Source organism: Plectropomus leopardus, chromosome 5 (genome assembly GCF_026936395.1).
Source record: "Plectropomus leopardus strain MGB_pleo_1.0 chromosome 5, ASM2693639v1, whole genome shotgun sequence".
Classification (NCBI taxonomy): domain Eukaryota; kingdom Metazoa; phylum Chordata; class Actinopteri; order Perciformes; family Serranidae; genus Plectropomus; species Plectropomus leopardus.
Genome location: NC_142180.1, coordinates 29,914,918 through 29,942,033, shown reverse-complemented (window position 1 = coordinate 29,942,033; position 27,116 = coordinate 29,914,918). Strand labels below are relative to the sequence as shown.

Below are 27,116 nucleotides of genomic sequence, written 5' to 3'. Positions count from 1 at the left end.
GCCTTAATTCTCCAGTGTTTATGCAAACATGGAAGCACTATTTTAAAAAACAGCAACATCTATGTGCCTACAATAACATATTTTATTAATTCATCACCTGATAAGATCAATTTATAAGCTTAATATTGCTCATGACAACTTCCTCAGACTGCACTGCTGAATAATTGAGCAGAGACCCACTTCAACCCTTTCTCATCTACAGTACTGTTTTGGGATGAAACATGAGGCGGCTCCGAGCGCTATTGTTAATGACAGAGTGTGAAAACCACAGAGAAGATTCACGCTGCATTCCTGTAATTTAGTTTGGCCTCAGACTTTTTCAACAAAAACAAACAGGTCTGAGGTAACTGCGGATGCTGTGTGTGTGTGTATGTGTGTGTGTGTTTTCGTTGATATCATCCCGTCACACAAACCCACAGGAGTATCTGTTGGAAACATCAAGACAACAAGCGTGTCAGCTGAACTTCCAGCACCGCTTTCAAACAAATTTCACAGCCGTGTGAGAGAGAAGGTAATCATTACTGACAGCCAGACACACGTCAAACTCCCAATAAAGTTTTTTATTAACAACAAGGATTGCGTTTTCCAAAGTTTGACACCAAAAACCAACATTCTTACCTGTGCTGTGTGTCTGATTCAAAGAGATGGTTCACTGACAGTCACACGTCTACATCCCAATGACAGTTCATTCTCTGTGATGGTTTATAACATTTACTGGAGTAGAATATTTTTATTTTTGTCATGAAAGGTAGAGTTACAGAGTTCACTCTATATCACCTATGAGTGGCATGTGCATGCTTTAGGGGTGACACCACAGGTGAAAATGTCTTTTTTTAGATTTTGGGCTGTTTTGCTTCCATAACGTCATTTTTCAGACAAATGGAAAGAAAACATCCAAAATACACATCCAGCTGGTTATTTTAGTTCAGATTTCTGTTCAGGAAATGTAAGCAAATTAGTGCATATTTAATTAGGTTTAATTAGGTTTCGGGGATAGGGCTGAGAGGTTGCAAAATAGAATTTACGATAAAAGTTGAGATGGAGTTTATAACATTATGTATGTGCTTATGTATATATGTACATACATCGATATGTGTATATGCTTTTCTTATTTATCTATTTTCTCTTTAGTTCAGTTAATTGTGATTGAATTATGTTGGTATGCGTTGACTTGTACATAGCACACCAGTGTTTTTATTTTGGGTTTTATCTTGAAAATGTAGGAATATGTATCATTTACTTGATGTACATAATCTATTTTCACTTATTTTGATTTATATTCAAAGTCAATATATGAAGAGATTCTGACGTACATGATATTTATGTGACTGTACAACTGAATGAATGAGCTGTGCAAATCTAATTTATGTTCTGGTACCTTCATGAGCTGTTACTCCCAAATTGGATGAAAAAAAGGGAAACTTGTAATCAGGGTTCCCATGATTATGAAAATCCTGGAAAAAATCCGAAATTAGAAAAATTGTTTTCCAGACTTGGTAATAGGTTAAAATCATTGACTGTTTAAATAATGGAACGTAGCGGCCATGATGTCATGCATTGGTTTGTGGACTGCAATTTTAAAGCCTCGAGTTCGGCATTTTGGCCATTGTCATCTTGGTTTTTTGGAACCAGAAGTGATTGGGACAACTACTGTGGAGGAGCGCGGGTTGGATCTGACTCACATGATGTAATGAAGCAAGAATTTTGAATCTGACTTTATCCATTGCTCAGACTTCAGTTCTGGATATGTATGCAAAAGGTGCACATTTAATTACATAATACATAATTTACATATTTAAACATACAATTTCAGGAAACGTGTTATACAAAAAATAACTGTATTAATGTAAGTAATCAATTTGGGAAGTTTTATTGGGATATCTGCACGATAAAAGTTTCAGCATATTCACCTGTAGTGTCTCCCCTAAATGCAGATGTGAATCTGAAGTCCATTTTTAACTGCAACCCGGAAATAAGTATTGCAAGTAATCATTAACAAAGCCAGAGACTGGACGGTACCCTCTCTGATGATGAATCTTGAATAAACAGAACATAAAATGAAATGTGCCTGGAAGTCAGAGGTCAAAGTGTTTGCTACTTGTTCGTTGTTGCCGAGACCTATTTACAAGATCACAGGTGTTAAAATCTGCTGAAATAAAAACTTAATTGCAACAAATAAATAGCAGTTGAAAAAAAACTTGCCTGTACACAATATATTACAGTGTGTATTCACAATTTGTCATTATACAAAAAAATACACATATATAAAAAAACATGACTTTCCAATTATTTCCTGGAGTATAAATTCCACCAGAGAAGTCTCTTTAGTGAACATTAGCTGCCCAGTGCAGAAATGATCGATCGACAGTGTTGGAGACTGGTGAAGAGAAACAGGACACCAATCAAAAGAATTTATAATGTGAAACGTTTTCTACAGTAGCACACCTATGGGAGGATAATTAGTGCTCTGTTGACGGACTGAATTCTATACCTCAGCACAGTCAGATCTCTGACTCATCATTTATGTATCCCAGCCCGTCCAAACTTGAAATGTTGGCCATAGGTGTGAAGTGGTGCTCCCCGTTCCCTTTGAAGTCAACAGCAGAATGATTATTATTGCCACTGCAAGGTCCTCCAGGCACGGGCCCCAGGAACTTTATCTCTGAAGTTCGGTTCTGGATGTGCATGTACTCGGCCGACTGCCTCTTCCCGTCGTTATCGCTCCTGCGCTGCGCAAACTTGATGCACTCCCAACGTCCTTGACTCCAGATCCAAAATATGACCCCCATTAAGGAGAGACAAAGCAGCGACAACAGAGCCACAGCCACCTCTAAATGAGTTACCCTGCTGCTGTCAGACTGCTGCTCAGGGGACAATGGCTCCTCTTGGGACAACGGGTCCTTGGTGACCAGCCCCGGTGCAGCGGTAGTCGTACTGTGACTTGAGTCTGAGGAATTTGTCACCTCTGTGCCAGGAGTATTGCTGTCCTCCACTTCTGGGTCAGAGAAGAGCTGTAAATGATAAACCGCCACAGTCCGGTTGTATGTTTTGCCATTGATCAGCTCCACTGAGTCACAGGTGTACAGGCCGGCGTCAGATTCAGAGGCGCTCAGGATGAGGAGGCCCCCGCTGTAGATGTAGTATTTGTCGCCAGAGTGAAGTGTTTGGTCAGAGAGACGCCAAAGGACCTGCGCCAAGTTGGAGTGGAGCTGGCATGTTAACTGGATGTTGTTCCCTGGAACTAGGGTAAAGTCCACAGCTGCTACTGGATCTAAAAACACACACAAACACACACGACAGGTCTCACTGACTGCACAACAATGAACATGACCTTATTCTATTCTCAATGTCAACTTCCGCTTTGTTATTGTTACAGGACTACTGCCTTCTGTATGCAACTTTTCAAACGATTTTACGATCACCAATGTCGGAATTAAATTCTCAGTTTTACTTTAGTGCTTTTGTTAGTGTAATGTGGTCGTAAAACTCAGCCTGAGCTGTCTTAAGTCAGTCTATTTGGCATCTTGCTGTTCCAACAAAATCAAACGTCTAATATTATCATAACTTTTCAGTCTTGGTTCATGCAAACACTGAAGAATTTGCTCTCCAGCACCAAACAAGCAGCTGTAAACCAGGTAGACAGTAAACATAAAGGGGACCTCTGGGAGGTTCAAGAAAAGGTCTCAGTTCTCTTGTCTGTGGAAAATGAGGAGAAACTAGTGGAGTTGAACAAGAGTTCATGTTTAAGTTGGCATATATCTGATCCACCAACAGGGACTTTTTTTCTTTATTCAGTGTTTTTACAGATTTTAAACACTGGTTTTGTTTGTTTTGGAGTCGAGGAGACATCTGCAGATGATTCTGGTCCTGGTAAAAACCTGAAGGAATTTTAACTGGGAGAAAATTGACTGCAATGACAGCATTACTCCATAGCTTGTCATGGTTTTGATTAAGAGAACCCAAGTGGCAGACAATTACATATTGTAAGGTAGCAGGAAGGTAGTGGTATCATGCATAACCCGCCCGTCAGGGTGAGTTTTCTCTCATATGTTGCCTCAAAATCACCAGAAAGTGCTTGAAAATAGTCGATTGACATGTTGGCCTCAATATTCTTCAATCAAAATGTATCTCAAGGTTTTGAAACTAACCAGATAGAATGAAAAAAAGCTCTCTTAAGATTTTGAAGTGTACAGACCAGAGAATAAACATCCCTTTCCCCCACGTGGCGGTCTTGTGACATCATGTGACTTCAGTAACACACAAACTCTTCCCAGTAATGCAAACAACACGCTGTACAAGTACCTGGCTGAGGACAGTGTGAGATGTCTCCCTCCTTCAGACTCTGTAGTGCAGTGTGTGAGGAGGATGATAAGCTGCGGACTGAGGAGCACCTCTCGCTGGTGAAGTCCCAGGCACAGTAAGGGTCTCTGGCCAGGACGCAGTCCACACAAATATCATAGCGGCTGCAGTTACTGACCGGCATCTGGACCGCACCGATCTCTGAACCTGCATACAGCTGGCCCTGTTTGAACACACAGACAGACGCACACATTAATAAACTAAAAGCATCTCTTCTTTATTACATTATTTTATTACTTGCTGTGCTGCCTGTTAGTGGCAATATAGTGACAACATATTTAAATTGAGACATAAATTCAGACTGAAGCTTTTTGTTCAGTATTTGCCAGGTAAAACACCAGTAAATGATGACAACCTATGATGATAATTATGAGCTGACACAATTTACTGCCTCTGTGTTGACCCTAAATGGACTTACCTTGCTGGGTGAGAGGCGCAGGATGCTAATAGACACAGGGTTTTCATACAGCTGAATTTCCTCAATGATGAACATCTCTCCATCATAGTTGACAGCCTTCTGAATGTAACCATTTTCTATCAGGGGACAAAAAAAGACATCAAAGACATCCAGTAACCACAAAATGAGCTCATTACACAAACATGTGTATTAACCAAAAGCCTGGCTTTAATGTATCTCCTCTTTTCAAATGTGTGTCTTAAAAAGTACCAATTAAACAAATGTTATGGGGGTTTTAAAAGCTTTCCATTAAAAGCCCCAAAAACATATATTTTCTCAACCACCTACTTACTGTGAGCAATGAAAACACAGTTTTCTGTCCAAGTCTGAACAGTTTTGTATTTTTAAGATGTGTTTTATGTCTAAGCCCTTGCTTTTCTCACTTGTTTGAAGCGGGCGTGGCTTAGTTGGAAAAATGTCACCTTTTTCTGTGAACCAGTCAGAGTTTAGCAACATTTGAATGAAACAAATGTGATGACAGTCGTTTGCTTTAGATGCCAGCACTGCAAGCTGCACAGTGTCTATCATACAGATTAGCTGAATTATTGAGTTAACTATTAAAAAATAACAGCTTGGGATGTTTTATTCAAATTTTTCTTTTAAACTTTAACTAAAACATTTTCAGAGGCTTTAAGTTTAATTTAAAGTAACACTTCACCCACAAAATGATCACATGTGTATCAATAACATACAAAAACATCTACAAACGTGCATATGTATGTATTTTTACAAATACAAAATTCCACACAACTCATGCAGTATAGTCTCATTGCACAGGGTGTGTGTGAGTGAGCTCAAACTCACACGTTTGCCTACATGCGCTACTCATATGTGGAAGTGTCTTAACTAGTAAGGTTTTACCAAAAAAGCTTTTTTTGCTGAAGTAAAACTAGACTTATGAGACATGGATTATGACTGCACAAGCTATGTTTGAGTTTGAAAAGAGATGTTTTGATAAGAGTTTTGGCTTTTCCCACAAAACTAGTGTGGTGCAATACATAACTGAACAATATTGTCACAGTCTGCTCTGCCTCTCTCCTGCTGCTTCACTAATGAGCCACTTCTCCACTACACCAATTCCCCACCTGTCCTCGTTGATCCCACTTCCTGCTCCTACTGGATTCGTCTGCTCTGCTGCCTGCCTGCCTGATGCCAACTCTGCTGCCTCCTTGACCATGAGCCCTGCCTACCCCTCTTTAGAGTCCCTGCTTTTTCCCCAAACTCCCTGCTGTAAATGTTCCTACAATTTACCTTATACATTCACCTGCCAGTCCACTTCATGTACACCATTTCCCCACCCAAATTCTGAAATACCACCTGTGAACGTGAGCTCACCCCAGTCCCTCTACGAACTCTGCTCGGCCCTTGAACTGATAACTGTCCCTACTTACCTGCAACCTGATTATATTCACCTTTGCTCCATTGAACCTGACAAAATATTAAATAAAGGTCATTGCCAACTTATCACCTGCTCTGTTGAGCTGCAGTTGGGTCCTACCCCATCCTGTTTCAAATATATATATATATATTCCACCAGTGCTCCTGATCAACGGTCCAGCTTCAAAAATAAGAAATCAGTTTGTAGAGGCAGATGTGATATAGAAATGATAATTTTGTGGATGAAGCACTCCTTTAACATTTTAGGGAAATTTTGCATTCTAGCAGCCTCCAGTATCACTCACTATATCTACTGTCATGTAGGTAAAACTGAAATAACTTTTTAAACAGATATTTCATAGTTTACCAGTGCCAATGAACATGATGGCATATCTCTTTCCATCCAGCGCCGTCACACTGTCCACCACAATCCGAGTCAGCAAAGCTCCCCTCTTGAGCAGCAGCGGCCCTCCTGTCTGCGGGCGAACAGCCTCGTCCATGAGGGGACGGTCCCTGATGAACTGGAGGGTTTTGTCAGGAAGGTCCAGGGAGCGATTCATGCCCATTTTACGTGCCACATTATTGATGCACTGAAATACAAAGCTTTCATTCAGAGTTGTGATTTTTTTTTTTTAGATTTTCCCGTGTACTTGTTAATGTCTACAATCACCTCTGGATGCAACAAAGTTTTTGGACTCACCGCTCCTGGTCTGGGCACAGGCACATCTCCTGTGTACATCACCCACTTGACGTGTGACGTCTCCACAGCGACGGGTGTCTTAAACTTGCCCTCATTGAAAATATCTCGAATGGAAGACACCGTGTATGCACAGACTGCAGACACCTGCGACAAGCTCCTGGAAACAAACACAATTACTCAAGAAAACTGTCAAATCTTTGTTTCATTTGTGCAAAATAACCTATGGTTTTTGTTATGTTTTTCTGACCACTAATTTAGTGAATATACACCTCTATTTCAGCTTACCTCCTACTTTGCCCCATATCAACACCCATCCTAATCCATAAAACCTTAGGATTTGATTGTAAATACTCACGACTGAGGAGTAAAGACAGCGTAGAAGACGCTCTTCCTCCAGTCATCGTCCTTAAGCAGGAAGACATCCTGGACAATGGGGGGCAGGCTGGGTTCAGGGAGGGAACAATCCAGACGAGCTTTCAGGAACGACGTCCATTTCCTCTGCAGCGTCCGCTGGCCGCCCATATCCCCCTAAACACAGAGACAGGGCGCTCAGTCATGTTTGATTATGCAGAAATTCCTCTAACCACAACAACTAGACTCAAATCAGACGAGCAGTTTAAGGCCAGACAGAAACTTGCACATCGTCGACTGTGATGGCATCAAACCTGCTATCTCATAAAAGTTCACTGTGTTAGATTTAGGGGAATATATTGGCAGAAACTGAATATACTATAATCAATATGTTTCCTTAAGTGTAATCACCTGAGTAAGAATTGTTAGGTTTCTGTTACCTTAGAATGAACTGTTTATATCAGCATAAAGATGCATGGTGATCTCAATGTTTCACTGTCATGTTTCTACAGTAGCCCAGAATGGACAAACCAAACACTGGCTCTAGATATGGCCATTTGCGTTACAATAAGCCTAAGCCCATTTTCCTCAGAGATCACACCTTATGGCTGCTATGAAGTCCTGTCTTTAGGCTGCTTTTGCATTTTTACCCAGAACCAAACAACAGCAGCATCATGTAGCTACAGTATATCAATTTAGACAGCATGCCAGCACCACGGAAGCAGAAGCGCCGTGACAGGCGTGGCATTTAACACATCATTGTTGGCCTCGCATGTGACAAATAACACATGTGTAAGCAGCTCAAGGACCTCATTTTCCCAATTTGTTCACATTTACGGCCACTATTCTTCTTCGAGTTAGCTGCTTACTGCTTCTAGCACATATTATACATATTACATATTATATACACCTTGTCAAAATGTCACACCTGTCAGACACATAGTGCCGTCCTGCTGGCTGTCTTCACCTCTAGATGCCACTAAATCCCCTTAAATCCTACCCAATGTGTCTTTAATGTCTCTGAAAATAAGTAAATAAATAAAGTCTTGTAGAGAGTGAGTTTTTATTCTGTACTTCATTGTACCTTGCAGACACGGGCCACTCGAGAAACTGCAACTTTGCTGTAGAAGTCGTACTCCATGGCGTTCTCACTGAAGAACATGTACACCTTGTCATCATCACCGTCAGGACTGTTAAAACTCTCCCCCACAACGTCCATATAGACAAAGTTTGGCTCTGAAAGAAAATAAGTGCTTTAGAAAAATCTAAAAACTTTGTCTCAGTTACATTAAAGGAAATATGAAAACACTGCATCATGCATAAGTACTGCAGCTGCTGCAGTAGATTCCCTTTAAACTCTGCACACCATTATATAAAACTTTAAATGGGCAGTTCTTGCAGAGGAGGAACTCACCGCTGAGCCAGGAGCTCTTAAACTCAGTGCGGAGAGCCAAGTCTGAGCTGCGCAGGACCACCGGCTCAGAGCCCAAAAAGTTGATGGATGTAGCAGAATACAGGTCATTTCCTGTTGGACAGGAACAAGAGTTTAGAAAAATTCCTGGAAATACATTATTCATATTAAGTTGGAACAATCGCACTTATATGACTAATAATGGACTGAACCAACTGACTTGTTTCAGACTAATTAGAACAAATGTTGAGTGAGCAGGTAGAGACGGCAAAGATATCCTGTGACACTTGTAAAGCATTTGGTGCTCAGGTCTTGTGGCGAGTGAGACCTGCACGCAGTTACTATCACATGCTGTTTTTTTTCAGTTGGTGCACTTTGAACGTTGAGCTGTGTTCGGAGCTTTGTTCCCGTTGGCAGCAAATTTGACTCAGACACTCACCCACCATGAGGGAGGAGTATCTCTGGAAGGGATCAAAAGGACACTTCCCCTTTCCCTCCTCTGGTTTTCCCTGCAGCCTCAGCTGTCCATTAACAAACGTCTGTCAGAAACAAAGGAAAGAAAATCTTGTTATGAGAGGGAAAAGAACGAAAAATGCTGCCTCTTTATTCACACACAGCATTGAGCCACAGGTCTGGAATTATAGGACTTTACAGTTTGTTGTGTTGTTTTATCCAATTAACAACTGTGTGCATGTATTTACATTATTATGCCCCACTGTCCAACGTAAACAAAAGATAATACAAGTCTCTAGACTGATCTCCATCATCACGCCCATTGTTTTACATTTTTGTCCAAATGATCAGAGATAGATTATCTCTTTAAGTAAACACTCTGCACAACTGTCACACATCCCCTGACTAATATTAGCTTTTTGAAATTCTGAAACAGCTATATTGTACATTTTTTTTAATGTTATATTATTTTTAAAGTATATTTGTCATAATTTACCATAACTTTTCTATATTTATGTTCTTGAGTGTATTTTTATTTCCTCTTAATTTGTTAATCGCATGTTAAAAATATGCACCAAACACCAAAGGAAATTTCTTGTAGGTGAAAACCTACTTGGCAATAAATCTGATTCTGAAACACAACGCCTGCTTTTATTTATTTATTTTAATAAAAGTGGGTTTGTTGTGTTATGGTTCTGTACATACGAAACCATTAAACCCTCCTTGGTGATGCATTCAGGAGGTTCAGTCCTTTTGAGTTCCTTGCCAAAATATACTGCATTCATGGGCTAATGGATGTTGCTGAACAATCAAACCCAACAAAGATAACAAATACCAAAACATCGACCTTATTAATGTGAAAATAATTACACTGAAACCAAGACACACAAGGAGGAAATGTAGCTAATATGACATCTCGATGAGGAGAAAGGATTTGAGTTTTCTTAAAAGTTTATTATTTTTTTAACCTGGACCCTATATTGTGACTAATGGGAACAATTTTTGAAATTGGTCTTGAGGAGGCCGCTGCAAAAAAAGGATGCAGTGTTACTGCTCCAGGTAATTGGCACCATCAATTTACGTCCATTATAAATGCTTGTTTTTGCAACTGACAGGCAGAAAATATTATTTCAGTTGTCTGACTACATTATGCAAAGGATCAGTGCGGACCTTTTTGTTAAAGATTAGGAGAAAAAAAAAAACCAACTTGCTAATACCAAACCCACCAGTCTCCATTTTAAACAATTTAAAACAATTATTTTATCATCATAAAACACACTTTTTTTCTAAGTCAACAGTAACACACTGTCTCCTGCATGGCTGTCTTATTAGATATTTATTTTAAAAAAAAAAAAAAAAGAAGAAAAAAGACCTTAATTGGACACTTACAATTTAATATCTCCCTTGTACTTTCTGGAATTGTATTTACATTGTTTTTGTTCTGCCCTCCTGGTTTAATTCATTGTAATTTTATTTATTTTGGTGATATATTATTTCTTGAATATTTATGTTTTGTCAATGAGTATGCATAATTCATTTTATAATTCACGCTGTCATACGATGTTGTTTAACATGTATTTGTTAAATGGTCACATGACCATACAATGTATTGTACTTTGTAGTTTTCAATAAAGAGTTGGAAAAAAAAGTTTGACAGGGGGCGTGTCAGAGTGATAAAGCGAGATAATTCGGACCAGGTGAGGGACGGGAGCCGACGAGGGATGTTTCCAAGCGCTTCAAGGCAAAAAGGACGTTTCCTCCTTCCCTGTAAAGTTTGCTTCAGGCTTTTCTCTGCGTATTTAGTGTCTACACATGAAATGTCCCATGGAGTCGCCAAATTGAGTTGGACTACGGACAGCAAACTGACCGAGTGAAACCATCGAAATAGCGCCCTAGCAACAAGGAAACAGGTGGGCCAACATCCGCTCACTCTTCGGTAATCCGGGCAGCTAAACCTTGGAAGCTCTCGTCAAGTGTTAGCCCTAACGCCTTATTCACACCAAATGCGATAAAAAAAATTACGTGTAACGTTTTTCGCATGTATATAGCAGCTGGAGTATTTTTGGAGCATTTTACAACTCGCGAAAATTCGCCATCAACAGCTACGGTTGTACTTGCGTTAGCTAGGAGAGGCAGCTAACGGCTAACGGCTAACGTGGTTGGCTGAGAAATACAACAGGAAGCTGGATGTAAACACGCGGGGTCTGTGCCCTGAAGCAGAGTGAACTAAGATGCTCCTCTGTTGTTTGTTTTGCACAATAGTCAAATCAAGTCAAATTTAATTATAAAATCACAGTTTGCCTCAGAGGGCTCTACTCGGACAACATCCCTCTGTCCTTAGACCCTCACATCAACAAAGGAAAAACCCCCAAAACCCACTGTAACAGGTAAATAAAAATGGTAGAAACCTCAGGAAGAGCGACTGAGGAGGGATCCCTCTTTCAGGACGGACAGATGTGCAATAGATGTCGTAAATAACAATTAAATTACAGTAATGACACAAAGGGCTTAGCATGTAACTTAATAGCTTTGCTCACTGATCTCCGAGCCCTTCAGGTTCTTAATTGTTCAGTCTCTACAGTACTGACGCTGAGTGTAGCTCCATGTGTCCACAGACAGTGACATTGTTTATCTTTCATTTCTGTATCTCAGTACCATGAGGAGAATCACAGCTAGATCTTAACACTGATAGGCTATCGCAACATAGTGTCATGTGCAATGTACACAAAGTCACAAAATCCATGTTTTTGTGTCTATTGCATCACGTCCAACACATCCATGGCACCGCCCAGCATGAATTTGTGTCACTTTTCATCTTTGCATTGACTTTGTGTGTAAAATCACTGCGTACCACAAGTAATAGCATCATGTGCCCAGGTTTGCAGTGACAATTTGGTAATTTTCTGTTCTGGTTGTGCTGTAAAGATGATGAAATGTCACTCACGCCCTCTGGTTCTTATCCAGGCCCTCTGGAAAGCTGCTCCCTGCTGAAGCTAATTTTTCCCACTGGCCACTGGTGGTATTGCATCGAAAAAAATCCTCTGTGGCCCAGAAAACATTTTCCCCAGAGATCACCATTGTAAAGACGTCAATAAAACTGCTGACGGGACACCTCCAACTGCAAACAAGGTAAGCTGAATCTCTTGCTATTATGAATTTTTGTGCCATGATGGTTTTAAATATGTGTAACTTTCCTGGAGCCGAGAAAAACGATTTAAAAATCTGTGACGACATCACAATATTAAGTCTCTGAGGTGAGCAGAAACTTGCGGGCGGGGCGAGCATGAGGAGCACTACTGAGCATAGTAAGTTGGCCAAATACTGGAGTAATAAACCCGGAAGATCAAAAAGTTTTTCAGTGTGTGTATCAGGCGAACAACTCCATAGGAATGACTAGGCACCATTTATGGTCCACTGTCTATTTATCATTAAAGTCTATGTTCTTACACCTCGTGAGAAACAAAACAGATTTCACAAAAACTATCTTAGTTTATCTTTCCACTGTTTTGGCAATCGCCAACTCTGGTTTGGTTAAAATAAACCCTTAATTCACCGTTATATGTGAAAATATGCTGACTGTATTTGCTAAAGTAAACATTTAAATGGACTCTTACGGGTTTGGCAATTTCTGGGCTGTTTCTGGTAAAACCAATAGCTCTTTTCCAAAAAGCTCTATCTCTGTAGGGATCCTTGCCATAATATTTAACTTATAATAACAATCTGAACCTGTCAGTGGTTAAACAAACACTTTTAGTTCATGGTGCAGACGTGCTGTCAGTGGTTAAATTGCAGTGTGTTTCAAAGCTGCAGCCCTCTGGCTCAATACTGGACCAATTTCAAAAATTGTTATTCGCATCACTCAGTCAGTCCAGGTTGAAAAATATCAAAGTAACCCTTCAAAGAAGCAATTTTCATTACTTAAAGTAGAAGCACTGAATCCAAAAACAGGTTTATCATCAAATAAAAGGAAAACGGTTTAAATGTGTCTTTGAATGACTCACACTTCTTCCTCGTCTAATAAACAGAGGTCCTGCCTACAGAAACAGTTCACAAAATCCTCCAAACTACCTCGATGTTCTCCAGTTTACTCACCATGTAATCACAGGAGGGGCTAAAAGCATTTGTGCCACACACATACATCGTGGTGTCATTCACTTTGTGCAGCGTCCGAATGTAGTTTCGGCATTCCACCTGCAACAAGATCCAGCAGAGGGAATACCAAGGTCAGAGCTTTGTTAGTTCAGCCGCGAAAACACAAACATGCCGCATTCACACACTGACGGCACTGCCTGCCTGGGGTTGAGCTGGTGACCGTAAAGGTCAAGGCTGCGTTCATGCATTTTCAACTCCTGCCTTTATTTGGACATTCAGCACGGAGCTGTAAGCAAAGCACTTCAAAGAGAATTCTGTGTAAAGACTTGAAAAGGGAAAAAAGACTCCCATATAAATGATTTACAAATGCAAAGAGATAAACTATGCTGCACGGGGGAGTAAACTGCTTTCAATCATCACCAGTCATCCTTTAAGGCTGTATTCTTAGAAGTCAAAGTTAGTATATGCAAGCACTGTTTTTCAAGACATTACACAAACCTCAGCATGTTTTCCTTTGTATGTGCACTCCTTCTGCTTCTCCTCGGTAACTCGCCAATACACCTGCATCAACACATTGAGAGTGTATTGTCAAAGCACGCTGGAACAATGTCGCAACCCGCAGCACAACAGTGGAGCCGCAGCCCGTTTACCCTCACACGAAACATTGTTTATCTAAAGTCAAGACCAGTCAGTACACTCTGAGAGGGAGTACCTGCTGGCTCTTCAGTTGTGACGGTTAGCTGTGTAACTACAATTATGAATCAACAGCCCATTGTCTTAAGAGCTCAACAGGACCATTATTCATTCAAAGTCTTCATGCAAATATGGACAAATAGACAACAGTGTTGGACAGTAGCTGCTAGTGTGTGAGAAGTTCATTACACAACCTTTTGTGTTTCTACAAGCATATCATCAGTCTTAAAATAGTGACAGAGGGCAGATGTACAAAGAAGACACTTACTGCAAGCATAAAATGATTATGAAATGTTACTGAAATGTTCTCGCAACCAAGATAAGTCTGAGGGCTAACTGCTGTTCTTTTTTTTTTTTTTTCTTGTGTACTGGAAACTTTCACTTTGTCGGTCTCCAAAAATCCTTCATATCAGATATGCTGAGGGAAAATGTTAAAGGAATACAATGCAGGATTGTTGTTTAGTGTTTGTAAACATATTTCTGGCAAAGTCAAAGTAAAAGCCAAACCCAAAAGTCACTCATTTGGCGTTTCACCTGTCTATGTTTGCAAGTTTTTTGGCGCTGTGTCTTGAATGCTTGCTGCTCACAGTCTGGCACCTGGTCACTACCTTTTTACAAAAACCTGCCCTCACTTGTGTGTTGAATGGGTACACGCCCATAAATGTCTCAAAAACAGAAAATAAGAAAAGTCTGAGTCTGCTGGTCTACCACTACCTCGATCAGTAGTTTGTTTGCGTTATTGTCTGACTTTGTTGTTTTACATTGTTGGTTCTGAATCACTAAATCATGCAACAACACAAACTAAGGATCACAGCACTGGTAGGCCAGCAGCTAAAAGGTAAAAGGCAAGTAAAACTCTTGTGTTTGTCAAAGGAGTCTGACTTTAAAGAGAGCATTGATTAGTTTCTCAGTTCCCCACTGGCAATGGCTTTCTGTTTGTGAGGCATGGACTTGATAAATGACATTTAGATTGTGCTGCACAAGTTGTGTGAAGGTTTGTAAACTGATGTTTTGATATACTTTTGCTGTTGTTAAATGATAATAATAATCAAGAAATTTCTATGTTCTGGTTTTCTTCATTCCCCAAAGGCATATGTGAAAAAGTTTTGTTCACAAATTCAACATATGGTGTTACACAGGGTGTGTAATTTACATAGAAATTGGCATTTTGTGGATGAAGTATTTTTTTAATTAAAGTGCAGTGCTAAATTTCAGGACTTTATTATGGCCACAGTTCTGGTGGAGGATCTGTCTGTCTTGCTTTTCATTCTTAATTCACTGCAGGCATGTGAGAAAAACAATGATTTTTTTTATTAATTCAACATAACATGGTGTGAGTAACTGATGTGCTAATGGTCACTACTGTTCCTTTAAGCTGAACTGCTCACAATGAACTAAAAGGTTTAGAAAACACTGATATAATGCATGATTAGGAACAACGAGTCCAGCCTTGAGTCTGTTACTGATTATGTAACTAAATTACTTCAACCACTCTTATTAAATATTAAATCGTAAATATTTAATCTGAGGTAATTATTAAATATATATGTTACCTAGCAACAGATAATTTGCATGTTGATATGTAGCTGTTCTGCAGGCACATGTGTTTTTATTAGTTGTTTTACAGCTGATCAGTAATCAGAGTGCCAGACCTGCTCACTTAATAAATCTCTTCACATGTTCTTACCACATCCTTCCTGACAGACACGTTGTTGATGTCCAGAGCGTACACTGCCTCTCTGGCCCCCAGCAGCAGCACACCCAGATCGTCTCTCATTAGCATAGTGGAGTAGTTAAAGATCCCCTCTTCTCTGAACAACTTTAGCTCGTCTGAAAAGGAGAGAAGCTGCATTAACTTTTACATTTAAGCTGCTGTGACCCAGTGCAGCTCAGAAAAATGCTCTGACAGCAAAAACAAAATGCAAATTTATTGAAATTTAAAGTCTGTCCACAAAGGCTAAGAAGTTTAAGTTGCACTGCTTGTTCATACCATGGTGAAACTAGTCAAACAGATTCTTAAACTGCTTTAAACCTCTGAAAATGGTTCTGCAAATTGCAAAAAAATAGTTAGACGTGACCAAAAAAATGACCGGAAAATTAGCTGTTATGGGAGTTTATTAAATATTATCAAATAAATAGGGAAAATACCCTTAAAACTATATTTATGATTCTTCTAATCATATATTTAAGATCATGTTACAGAAAAACAGCAATAACAATGATATATATATTTATATATATATACTTTTTTCCTCTTTATTTTCAGGTTTTTGTAAGTAATTTTTTGCTAATTTTTGGGCCACTTCTTCTTAAGGTGCTCATTGCCCTCTTTCTATGTTTTTGACATAAATAAAGCCAATTTGCTCAGGTTTTAAAGGGTTAAATGTCTTCCAGAAACACAAAATATGCCATGAAATTGAGGATTTGACTTACTCTGGTAGGGGACAGTCTTCCGCGGGACACAGTAGTGATTGTTGAGTGTACTCAGTGAAACATGGAGCATCAATCCACAGATGATGCTCAGTGCTGACAGAAGAGACATGGCTCAGAGTCCAGGTTTGTCTAAGTGTGGAAGAGCTGCACAGTCCAGCTCCGCCACCAAAGCACCCGATCAGAGACAGAACATCATCCACAGTCTCAGTCCAGATGTTACACTGTGATGACGTCACTGTCCTGGACATGTGTCATCCTCTGAAGACCGTTCATAAGTATGTTTAACTCGTCCTGTGGGGTACAGCTCAGCTTGCTCCAGATCAGTTTGAATTCAGGGTCCAGCGTGGTGTGTATCTATGTCGGCGTTAGCCTCCAGCGCAGCGCTAACGAGCTACTGGTGTCCTCTCTGGAAGGAGGAGCAGGAGCCATACTGCCCAGCTACTGGCGAGGGATGCTGGAGGCGATCATCTTAATGGTGCCCACCTCTAAGAAAGACATAAAACCAGTGAAACATTAAATTATTAACGAGACCCGTGACATGAAAAGACCTGACTCTGATGCTAGAAGTGGAATTAATTCCACACTTTTACATCTTCATAAATCTCCATTTTTCTTTTGCATACTTTATCATCCATGGATGATTATTATATAGAGCTACATTAAGATCTAATGTCTCCTCTTGTCAATAATTGTAATGTGATGGTGTCTGGCAACAGTTATTTACATTATATAATAAGTTGAAAGTAAGCTAGAAAGAAAGCAAAAAAGACAGATCTTTCACCAGAACTGTGACTATAAGAAAATCCTGCCTCTTAACCCTTTGAAACAAGTGCAAACTGGCTTTATTCCTTTCAAACATATGGAGAAAAGGCAATGAGCAACAGAAGAAAAAATGAAAACATGAGCAAGAAATTCGTAAAAAGCACAAAAAATTACCTGAAAATAAAGAAAGTTAAAAAAAACCCCAACAACTTAGAAAAGTGCTTAAAAAATCATAATAATTCTGTAACATAATTTTATATATGTAATTAAAATATACTTTTTGCCCATATGTTTTTAAAGTATTTTTAAAAATGTATTAATTCCTTGCAATTTGTGGAACATTTCTAACCAAGTTGCTCATTGCCTTTTCTGTTTTTGAAAGATATTGCAACAGTTTGCTCAGGGTTCAAAGGGTTTAAGTGGCACTCCTACAATTTTCCTTTTCAGGTCGGATTTTCTTATGGCAACAGTTCTGGTGAAAGATCCAAATGATCTTTCTTTCATACTCGCTGGCTTTAAACTTACTGCATTTTTTAAAATACATAATTATATGAGCTAAACAGCTGCTGCCAGACACCATCTAATATTAAAAAGATGGCACATCAAATCTTGATGTAGCGCTATATAATAATCATCCATGAACAATAAAATATGCAGCAGGAAAAATTAATTTATCAAGACTTAAAAGACTGGAATTACTTCCAGTTTCAGCATTAGAGGCAAGTATTTTCATGTCACAAGAGACAGATTAAAACCAGAACGTTCAAAATCAACCTTCATTTTCCACTGTAAAACTTGACAATTTGATGTTATTTAAAATAATCTTGGAAACCCATTGCCCTGAAATGTAGATGTCGTCATTATTAACAACTTAAAAATGACGAAGTTTTAGCAACTTGGCTGAAAAAAGTTTACTGTGCCATGGTCTGTAAACTGCTGCACACTCATCTATCATATTTGAATTTTCTTAAACATGTTTTCCTAAATTCATCATTGGCAGTGATCAAATTAAGTCAGACGTACTTGGTTTCCTGAATTTGCTAACACCTTGAAAGAACAAGGTAATAACAGTTGTCATATTTAAGTTGCAACAACTTCACAAAATTAAGTAAAGACAGCAAAAATTTAAGTAAACATAACAATTACAGGTAAAGTGAGCATAAATTTAGATTGATAGGTATATTTTCTTTCCTCAAGGCAATCAGTTTCCAAGATTATTCAAAGTAAGATCAACTTGTCAGATTTTACAGTGATATAATACAGGCTCCTACATTTCCCATAATGCAACACAAAAGCATCTTTCATTAACTCTCTGTGCCTGCCATAAATGCCTTTCAAACTTCCAAGTTTAACCACCTTTGTGTCAGAGACTTTCTGTTAGAAATGTATGGTCTACTTTGTAAAGTACATTTGTCAAAATCACATGCAGTCGGCAAAACGGGGACAAATATAACCTGTTGTTACATCAGAGACCTGCGCACCACTCGCAGTCATAACTACGAAGAGTCATAACTGTAAACGTCTCAGAGGAAACCGGTGTCAAGTGAAATTCTGCCACCAGCCCCCACTCTCTCTTCCTCCTCCACTCTCTGTCTCTTCCTGTCCTCCTCCCCGATAAGAGCCCACTTCCTCTGGGCTCAGCGGGGTTCACGCGGCAGAGGGGATCAGTTCAGGTTTGGGCATGCATACAGATGACAATAATTCACTGCTTTAGCGCTCCGTCCCTACACTGTAAAATCTGACAAGTTGATCTCACTTAAAATAATCTTGGAAAACGATTCCCTTGAAAAAGTAAAGTGAACAATTAATCTGAATTTATGTTTACTTTGTATCCAATTAAGTATTTAAAACGGTAACTTTATTCACTTAATGTTGTGAAGTTGTTGCAACTTAAATATTACTGAATTGAAATTACCTTGTTCTCTAAGAGTCAGCAATATCACTAAATCAAGTTAGACTGACTTCACTTGACTGTGACAAAGAGGATTTTGCCAGTGATGAATTTATCAGATCTGTAAGCTCTGTTTTGTCAACATTTTTAAGAAAATACAAGTATGGCTAACTAGTACTCCTGCTCGAGATAGATAGTGAATAGCTGCTAAGATCATGCATACAAATATGTATATATGTTTAAACTTTTGTCACAAGGGACATGCTTCACACATGGAGCAACACTTTTTATATATAAATTAGAAATCATTTTACAGAATTAGAATTTTTAGCTTTTTTTCAGGTCATTTCATGCTTTGTATTTTTTAGTTTTACTTTCTTGTTTTTTGTGTGAAAATTTTCTGATAATTTTCTTTTTCTTTTCACAGGTTTCTTGCAAACCTCTGGGTCATTTATTCTTTTGTTGCTCATTACCTTCTTCACATGCTTTTGAATAAAATAAAGCCAGCACTAAAGCATGATTGTATTTCCTTCTTTGCTGAGCAACAATTTTATGTTAAAGGAATTAAAACCCATCTCATATAGACACTTGTCCCAAATATCAGCCTGTTGAGTTCAGTGATTTAAGCAAATAATAGCCTGGGCTATTAATTGAAGTTTTTCAATAGTTATATTTACTTACATTTTCTGAAGGAAATTCCTAGTTTTGTTTTGTTTTGTTTTTTTTTTAAGTTAAAGCAACTTGTCAGATTTTACAGTGTACCCTGGGACTGCTGAATTGAGACCTACCACTTCTTTGGGCGAGTTTCTTTCTGTTTTGACTAACTGAACAGCGCGAGCCTCATCCAAAATTCATCAAGGCACTTTTTCCCCCCAGAATGACACACAAAGCATACTTAAGAGCAGGCTCGCGAGGTAAAAACTACACTCTTATCTTTTTGGTGCACACACTGCTTTAAAAAAAGCAGCTGCACCGTACGTCTGCTTTGCAAGTGTTATTTAGATTTTGAGCTTGCAGAGAAAAAAAAAACAGATTTCACAGAGATGCATCCTTTGAGACGCACACCGCAGCCTGTTGACAGAAAATGACAGCATCCAAATTTCCTCGAGAGGCTGCCAGGCGCTCGCTCCCTCGTGCCTCTGAACAACCAAAGTTTTGGATGTGCAACAAACTGCCGTGCTCCCACCTTGTTGTTGCTTGACACAGCAGGACGAGCCGCTGCATGTACGGGGCTGCTCGTGTGTTGTCAGAGCGCCGATGTCTTGCATACTTTTCCCCCTCAGGCTGTGAGGGGTTGGGGGCTGCAGGTTGAGCGCTCCAGCTGAATGAAATGACTGCAGGTTGTTTTTCACAGCTGTCTGACAGATAGCTCCATACTGTACAGACAGGCAGGTATGGCTACAACAATAGAGGAGCACGCACCAGTTGTCCGTCTTTTCTCTTCCTGTGTTTACCCTCGGTCACACTCACACACTGACACGTGCACGTGTGGCTGGAGAGTGTGTGTATTTTAGTGGTTGGGGGTGGGGTTGCACAGCATGAGGTTTTTACACAAGTTACTACGCGTCAACAGTTGCTCAGAGCAGCTTTTCTTATAAAATAGGACCCTTAATTTTGGTTGGTGATGTAACTTAACAGCATGAGGTTTTTACAAGTTACTACGAGTCAACAATTGCTCAGAGCAGCTTTACTTATAAAAAAAGGGCCCTTAATTTTGCTTGGTGATGAAACTTAACCCGTTTAAACCATAGCAAATTGGATGGACTTATTTCAAAAACATGGGCAGGAAGCAACAAGCAGCCCAAAAATTAGCAGGAAATTACAAAAAAGTAAATTCATAAGTGAATAAATAATAATAATAATAATAATAATAATAATAATAATAAGACAGTTTCCTGAAAAGAAAGAAAAACAAATATCTAAAAAAATAAAAATAATAATAAATAAATAAACAATACAGGTTTTCTGTCACATAATTTTAAATATATGGTTATGGTTTAAAATTTATCTCTTAAAAAAAAATCAGGTCATTATCACCATTAACCAATTTCATGCAATTTTTTTCTTGCCAGGTTGCTCACTTTTTAACTCGTGTTTTTTGAGGATATCAAACCAATTTAAAGGCATCTACATGTATCACAAGAAAACCAATGCTGATGCAGGTTTCAAAGGATTCATTTAAAATAAATTATTTTGATTTTTTTTCCCCTTAGTATGAGATTTCTAATTTAAAATGTTGATGTCACCTTTACCCTGTAAATGAACGCTGAGCATTTTAGCAATATTTTAACACATCCAGCCGACTTTCAGCAACATCACCATTCATTTGGAGTCTTTTTTCTGCCCACCTGACAAAAAAATAAGTCTTACATTGACTTTACTGTAGGTCTGCTCAGGTCAACTCCACAGGGTGAAAATATGTGCCTCTTTATCTGCTACATGCTTCACGTTCTTCACCAGCTGTTTGCTAACTTTGTCTGTCATTTGGTGCTGAATGGGAAGCTTAAAGGGATAGTTTGGTTTTTTTTTTAAGTTGGGTTGTATGGGCCAGGCGAACATATCCATAGTCAGTGTGTTACATACAGTAGATGTGTGTTGGCACGCCCCTAGTTTGGAGAAATAGGCTGAGTCCGACACAGAAGCTAAGATATGCACTGGTGTAGATGGGGGTCAGCAACAAATTGTATGATAGCCACCTAAAAGAAGTCAGACTTCAATATCGGTTTAAGTGTACGCTATATTTTGAATATTTTCATTGCTTTAACATAATGTCAGACAGTCTGTTCAGTTCCCCATCTATGCTCTCATCAAAGAGACTGTTTCAAAAGGTGTAAATATCACAACCCACGTACTTCCACGTGTTCTTTTTGATATATATTTCTATATCTCATGTGAAACAAGCCACAATACATTGCTTATATTAGCTATATCGCCCCCCCCATTACTATTATTATGTTAAAACCTAACTGTATTAGCATAAAATGAAGAACACAATATCAAACATTGTCAACCTGACATCTGATGCAAAATTCAGCGTCAGAGAAGACAAGCTTAAACATAACCAGAACAAACAACAAGAGTGTGACTAAAATAGTGTCTTTACATCTCCAGATGTAAATATAAAAATGTTTCTCCCACACGCACCTTTACACTGAGCATAAAACCTTAAAAGGTTAGCACAGTGGCTGCTGGTGGGTTTTTTACTCATCAACAACCGTGGGTTCAAAAGGCTGCGCATGAACTCATACGATATGTTGGAGAAGCCCTGCAGCAGTATCTCCAGACACTCCAACCACTTGAAGCATGAGGATATTTATAGCCCGTTCAGGAGCCTCCACCATATCTACAGTCCTCTACGATGGATTCTCACTACCTACAAAGTCAAACCTCCAAACAGCAGCGACTGAAACGTGCACAGACAGGCGCACTGTTGTCATCGCCGAGAGTCATAACAAATCCAAAAAGCGGTGTGAACCGTCAAACAGCTGGAGCGGGCCGTGACTGCGTAGGCCCGGGTGTCTTTCAGTGTGTGTGACTTCACCGTGCTGTATGGGCGAGGCCTCCTCTGGCTGTAACTGATTTACCTGAGTGGGTGACTAACTGGTATACATGTTTGGTGCTGGTTGAGTCACTGGTTGACTGTAAAATCAGACGTAAAGTGGTACGCTGGTAGGCCGGCTGGTGAGCTGGCTCTGATACAGTATTCCATCACAGGGGCCTAAACAGGAAACCGGTTGTGGGAGGCTGCTCACCTTTGACACTCCTTGTGTCACAGACTCTGTTGTGAAATTTCACTGGAAAACACACCCCAGTTCAGCTGTGGGTGATATTTTTGCAAGCTCAGATGGCTGAAACAAACCATTCTTTTATCATAATGATAGTGACTTGCCACCTTTTGTTTTTGATGTGCAGGAGAGTTGTAATTAGCTGAAAACAATCCTGCTGCGTGCACAGTTCTCGAGCATGTCACCACACGCGTCATTAAGCTAATGGATAACCGAGCGAACAGCATCATAAAAATTGCAAAAAACCTGTTCAATCAGAAAGCTGCCTGTCTGCTCTGACAAATAACTTGTCATCAATGAGACACGTCTGGTTGAGTGTAAATGCATGCTTAAACACACACATATACACAGAGAAGCGCACACACACACACACACACACACCCAAGCAAGTCTCAGCAGGAGCTGGGGCACAAAGGGAAAATGTGAACACCCGAACATCTCTGCTCGCTCGACCTGTGTTGTGTGACAAGTTCACTGACAGACGGGAACACCCAAGAAAACAAAATGTGGTGAGCACTTTGGTTTCGATTTTTAATCAACAACAAGGAACTGATTTAATGACTCTGAAACTGTGTGTGGTTTTATTCAACTTCATTGAGTCAGTAACAGGGCTGCAACAAACAACCAGGTCAATATGTTTATATTTTCTTTGTTAATCGATCAATCATTTGGTAAATTGTCAGAAAATTGTGAAAAGTAGGGGTGGGAATCAGCAGAGGAGATATTATCCAACATTTATGTCATGATTCACGATATTATTGAGATTTTAGTCGTTTTGCGTAATGCTTAGAATTGCGATATATTGCAGTTTACTATCTTTTTTAAGGCAAACCATTTTCCAAAAGGAAAATTTTGTCAACATCTGTTTTATCTAATAAGATAAAGTTTTTTAAAGTTTTCAGTGTGTTCATCTCACTTTATTTTCATCGCAGCAAAATGTTTCTGGTGGACCAAAAAAGAAACAGACTTGAATTATTCTAGTAGGCTACCAAAAGATGAATTTGTATTTACAATTTTAATGGTTTATATAATAAAAGAAAGATACTTAGTATCTGTGTTTTGATACAATGTTGCAACCCAATATATCACAAGCCCACAGTGACATCTTAGTGTCTCATTTTGTCTGAGCAGGAGGCCAAAACCCAAAAACATTAATCTGAAAGGCCAAAAACATGAATCGATAACTAGAAAGTAATTTCAGCTCCAGTCAGTTCAGTGAATTATATTTGGGGGTGTTGAGAAAAGAATGGCAAGATAATCATGGAAGTGCCAGATCTGCAGCTATCAAAAACAATCTTCAAAACATCATGTCGGCTTATCACGTGTGGATACAAAACCTGACTGACTGACTTTTCCTGCTGTGGTTCTCAAATCTCTTAAAGTCACTTTACTGGTGATCTGAGTCCAGTGTGAAACAAAACCATAGTGTGTGTTCATCAAAATAAGCAGTGACACACTGTTTTATATATAATAGAGATGTGGACTCGAGTCACATGACTTGATCTCAAGCCAGAGTCAAATAAAAAATTTAGACTGAACTTGACAAAATCAAAAAAGACTTGCAACTCGACTTGGACTTAAACAACAATGACTTGTGACTTCACTTGGACTTGAGCTTTTAGACTTGAAAATACATGAAACCCTCCCTCAAGCTCAAAGATTAAAAGCATACTATGTAAAAAGTGTGCCACAAATCAATTTATTTCCCTTGATTTTCTGAATCAACTGACATTAACACTATTTGTTACCAGCGAGTTGACTCTTAATTCCCTAGATCCACTTTGTTTAAATCAATCCAACAGCATCCTATCAAATGTTACATTACCGAGTGCCAGTTGGAAAAAATGATACCAAACATAATTTAGTTTGTGTACCAAAACTAAGCGTTTTTCAACAACAAAGATAAAGTATGCAAAACGTGCAGGTTGAAAATTACAAAGACGCAACAATTTTTGTTCAACATTTATGGTTGCACAAAGAACAAAAAGTCAAGACAAATATTAACCTAGTGAGCTAATGCTTAACTGGTGTTATTACTCTGTTGTTAAAATGGCATTACATCAAAGAGCGCATAATTACTTGTTTGGGATACAAAAATCTAATTTTAGGACTTGGTATTTGACTTGGGACTTGTGACTCTTGACTTAGTACTTGAGTGCAAAGATTTAAGACTTAATTGTGACAAAACAATGACATTTCCCACCCATAGACTGTTTTAAAAGAGGATTTTGTTTTATTCTCCATAAAACTTATATAGAAAAGATCTTTATGTAAAGTCTATGTTCTCACTTCCGATACTTATCATGTACATCAGTGATGCTGCAATTTAAACAGTGTTTTAACGTTGACTTGTGCACACAGCTGTAGTGTTAGCTGTTGTTGGTTGACCAGTAAACCAACAGAAAGCAGAAATTCAGCGAACATGCAGTGAGTTTTGGAGTCACTTTAACACTGAATATTGAGGGGAGAAATCTTTGTGGGAGGCATTTGATGACTGGTTATTTCAAATATAGGTGTGCACATACAGTCTAACAGGAAGCAACATGAATCATTTCCAGCTCAGACCACAAATTTACAGTGAATTATATCATTTGTGGCGTAGCAGAGTGCAGCCCTCGCATCGACACTCAGTGACCCCACTGAGCTGCAGTACGACAGCTAAAATTGGGCAATCCCCTGAGCAAGTGCAGTGACAGCATTTAGTATATCCTCTGCTCGCACACTCAGACTATCATGTGCTTTAATTCTCACCATCCATAAAACTGCACACACCCTGTAATATCATATTAACCCCCTTTAACATCTAGCCACATTATACAGACAGAATGTATACACATGCATATATAGACTGGTGAATTATTGATGCAGCTGTGTGGATTTTAGTCGTTATGTGGAGAAAATGCAGATTATTTCAAAAATACAAACCTGGGCTCAGATTTACAAACTGTTTTCTTTTTTATGGAATGTTTATATTGAGATTTGCACATTTAAAGGTGACAAAAAAGGTTTGTAGCTGGTCTTTAGTAGAGAAAATGTGCTCCACTTATCACTTTTCCTGCAGGATTTAACCACACACACTCGCACTAAAGCTTCACCAGACCCTGCAACTAACTTGGAGCGTTTCTCTCCGTCCCTGTCCGCAGTGCTTTCACGGCTGCTTTAACGCATATCCTACCACTGCTTAGTCTAGCTTTCGCCTGCTATTATTAGATACATCCTATAATCTTAGATAAGACAGAGAAGTTACAGTGTGCGCACCTCTCAACCCCACAGGTTGCCAATCTAATTCACACAACAACCGCCCAGCCCGCCCGAGCTCCGTGGAAAATAATAATCCTGTGGGAAAGGAAACCTGCGCACAAATAAAAGTGAATAAATCAGCGGCTCATGTGTGTGTCAGACTCACCGGGAGAAGTTGTCGGGATCTACATGAGAAAACCGTTGAGACTGTTGCTGTTTTTCTGGTCTTGGATCCGGCTCTGCGCTCCACCTGTAACGTTCACTCCTCATGTAATTCCTGCAGGGAGCGATTATCCGGCAGCAGCAGCTCTCAGCGGTGGGCAGAGCCTCGTGATCATGTGACTTTTGATTGTAGGCTACCTTTCAGAAAGTCAGCCTATCACATGTAGCTGCAAAACAACACTAACGTTCACATGATCTTTTGATGACTTTTGAGCTCGTTTGCTTATTTTTTGGATGTGTATTTACAGGATAACAATTGTGATTTTTCATTCAAGATAGCGCAAAATGTACAGCAAAAACTGCATTTCCAGTATCTTAATATTTTAACATAAGCTTTTTTTGTTTGTTTATTTGTGGAAGCCTTAAGAGGCCATACATTCATACTTTTTAAAATTGTTTTTTATGACATCAATTGCACATCTGTCCATCCTGGAAGAGAGATCCCCCCTCAGTTGCTCTTCCTGAGGTTTTTGCATTTTTCCCCCACTATAGGATTTTTTTTGGGAGTTTTTCCTTAGTAGATGTGAGGGTCTAAAGGTAAATTGGGATTTGTGATAATGGACTTTATAAATAAATTTGACTTGACTTGATTTCTGCTGTTTTCCCGACCGGATAATTTTCTCATGATAACAAAGTTGTATTTTCCCAAGATAATATAATTAAGTTGAGATCTCAAGATAACAGTACAATAACCTAATAGTAAGCTGTGTAGCAATGTCAGAGTAGCAGGAGAACATCGGCTGTTGTAACATTGTTGTTACATTTATTCGATTAAAGAATATTTTAGAATATAAAGCATAAAATCACAAAACAAATAGCTTATGTGCTGGACATTAGTGTCCAGGGCATCCATCAGTCAGCACTGCATGACATGTCCCATGTGATGGAAA

The 27,116-nt window shown here is 39.1% G+C and overlaps 1 protein-coding gene and 1 long non-coding RNA gene across 3 annotated transcripts; one reads left to right on the top strand and one right to left on the bottom strand.

Annotated features, from left to right (window-relative positions):
• Positions 1-539: 539 nt before the first annotated feature.
• Positions 540-26,329, bottom strand: LOC121939479 (semaphorin-4E). Its single transcript, XM_042482499.2, has 14 exons — positions 26,171-26,329; positions 16,327-16,811; positions 15,581-15,723; positions 13,699-13,761; positions 13,201-13,299; positions 9,095-9,194; positions 8,659-8,769; positions 8,329-8,480; positions 7,249-7,421; positions 6,894-7,050; positions 6,561-6,783; positions 4,778-4,893; positions 4,303-4,522; positions 540-3,271 (listed from the first exon to the last, which is right to left on the bottom strand). The coding sequence occupies exons 2-14, from the start codon at positions 16,433-16,435 to the stop codon at positions 2,502-2,504; spliced, it is 2,436 nt and encodes an 811-aa protein (XP_042338433.1). The 5' UTR covers positions 16,436-16,811; positions 26,171-26,329; the 3' UTR covers positions 540-2,501.
• LOC148189594 (uncharacterized) lies at positions 10,748-26,172 on the top strand. Of its 2 annotated transcripts, none has more exons than XR_015776660.1 (3): positions 10,748-11,018; positions 12,073-12,237; positions 26,038-26,172. It is a non-coding gene; the product is annotated as an uncharacterized LOC148189594 (long non-coding RNA). The 2 variants fall into 2 exon arrangements; XR_015776659.1 differs by lacking the exon at positions 26,038-26,172 and adding an exon at positions 19,407-20,463 and having other exon boundaries at positions 10,752-11,018.
• Positions 26,330-27,116: the final 787 nt, after the last annotated feature.

Coding starts and splice junctions, on each gene's coding strand:
- LOC121939479 (XM_042482499.2), bottom strand. CDS start 16,435: ATGTCTCTTCTGTCAGCACTGAGCATCATCTGTGGATTGATGCTCCAT. Junction 8,481..8,658: donor TAAGAGCTCCTGGCTCAGCG/GTGAGTTCCTCC, acceptor ATTTTCTTTCAG/AGCCAAACTTTGTCTATATG. Junction 3,272..4,302: donor CTCACACTGTCCTCAGCCAG/GTACTTGTACAG, acceptor GTGTGTTTTTAG/ATCCAGTAGCAGCTGTGGAC.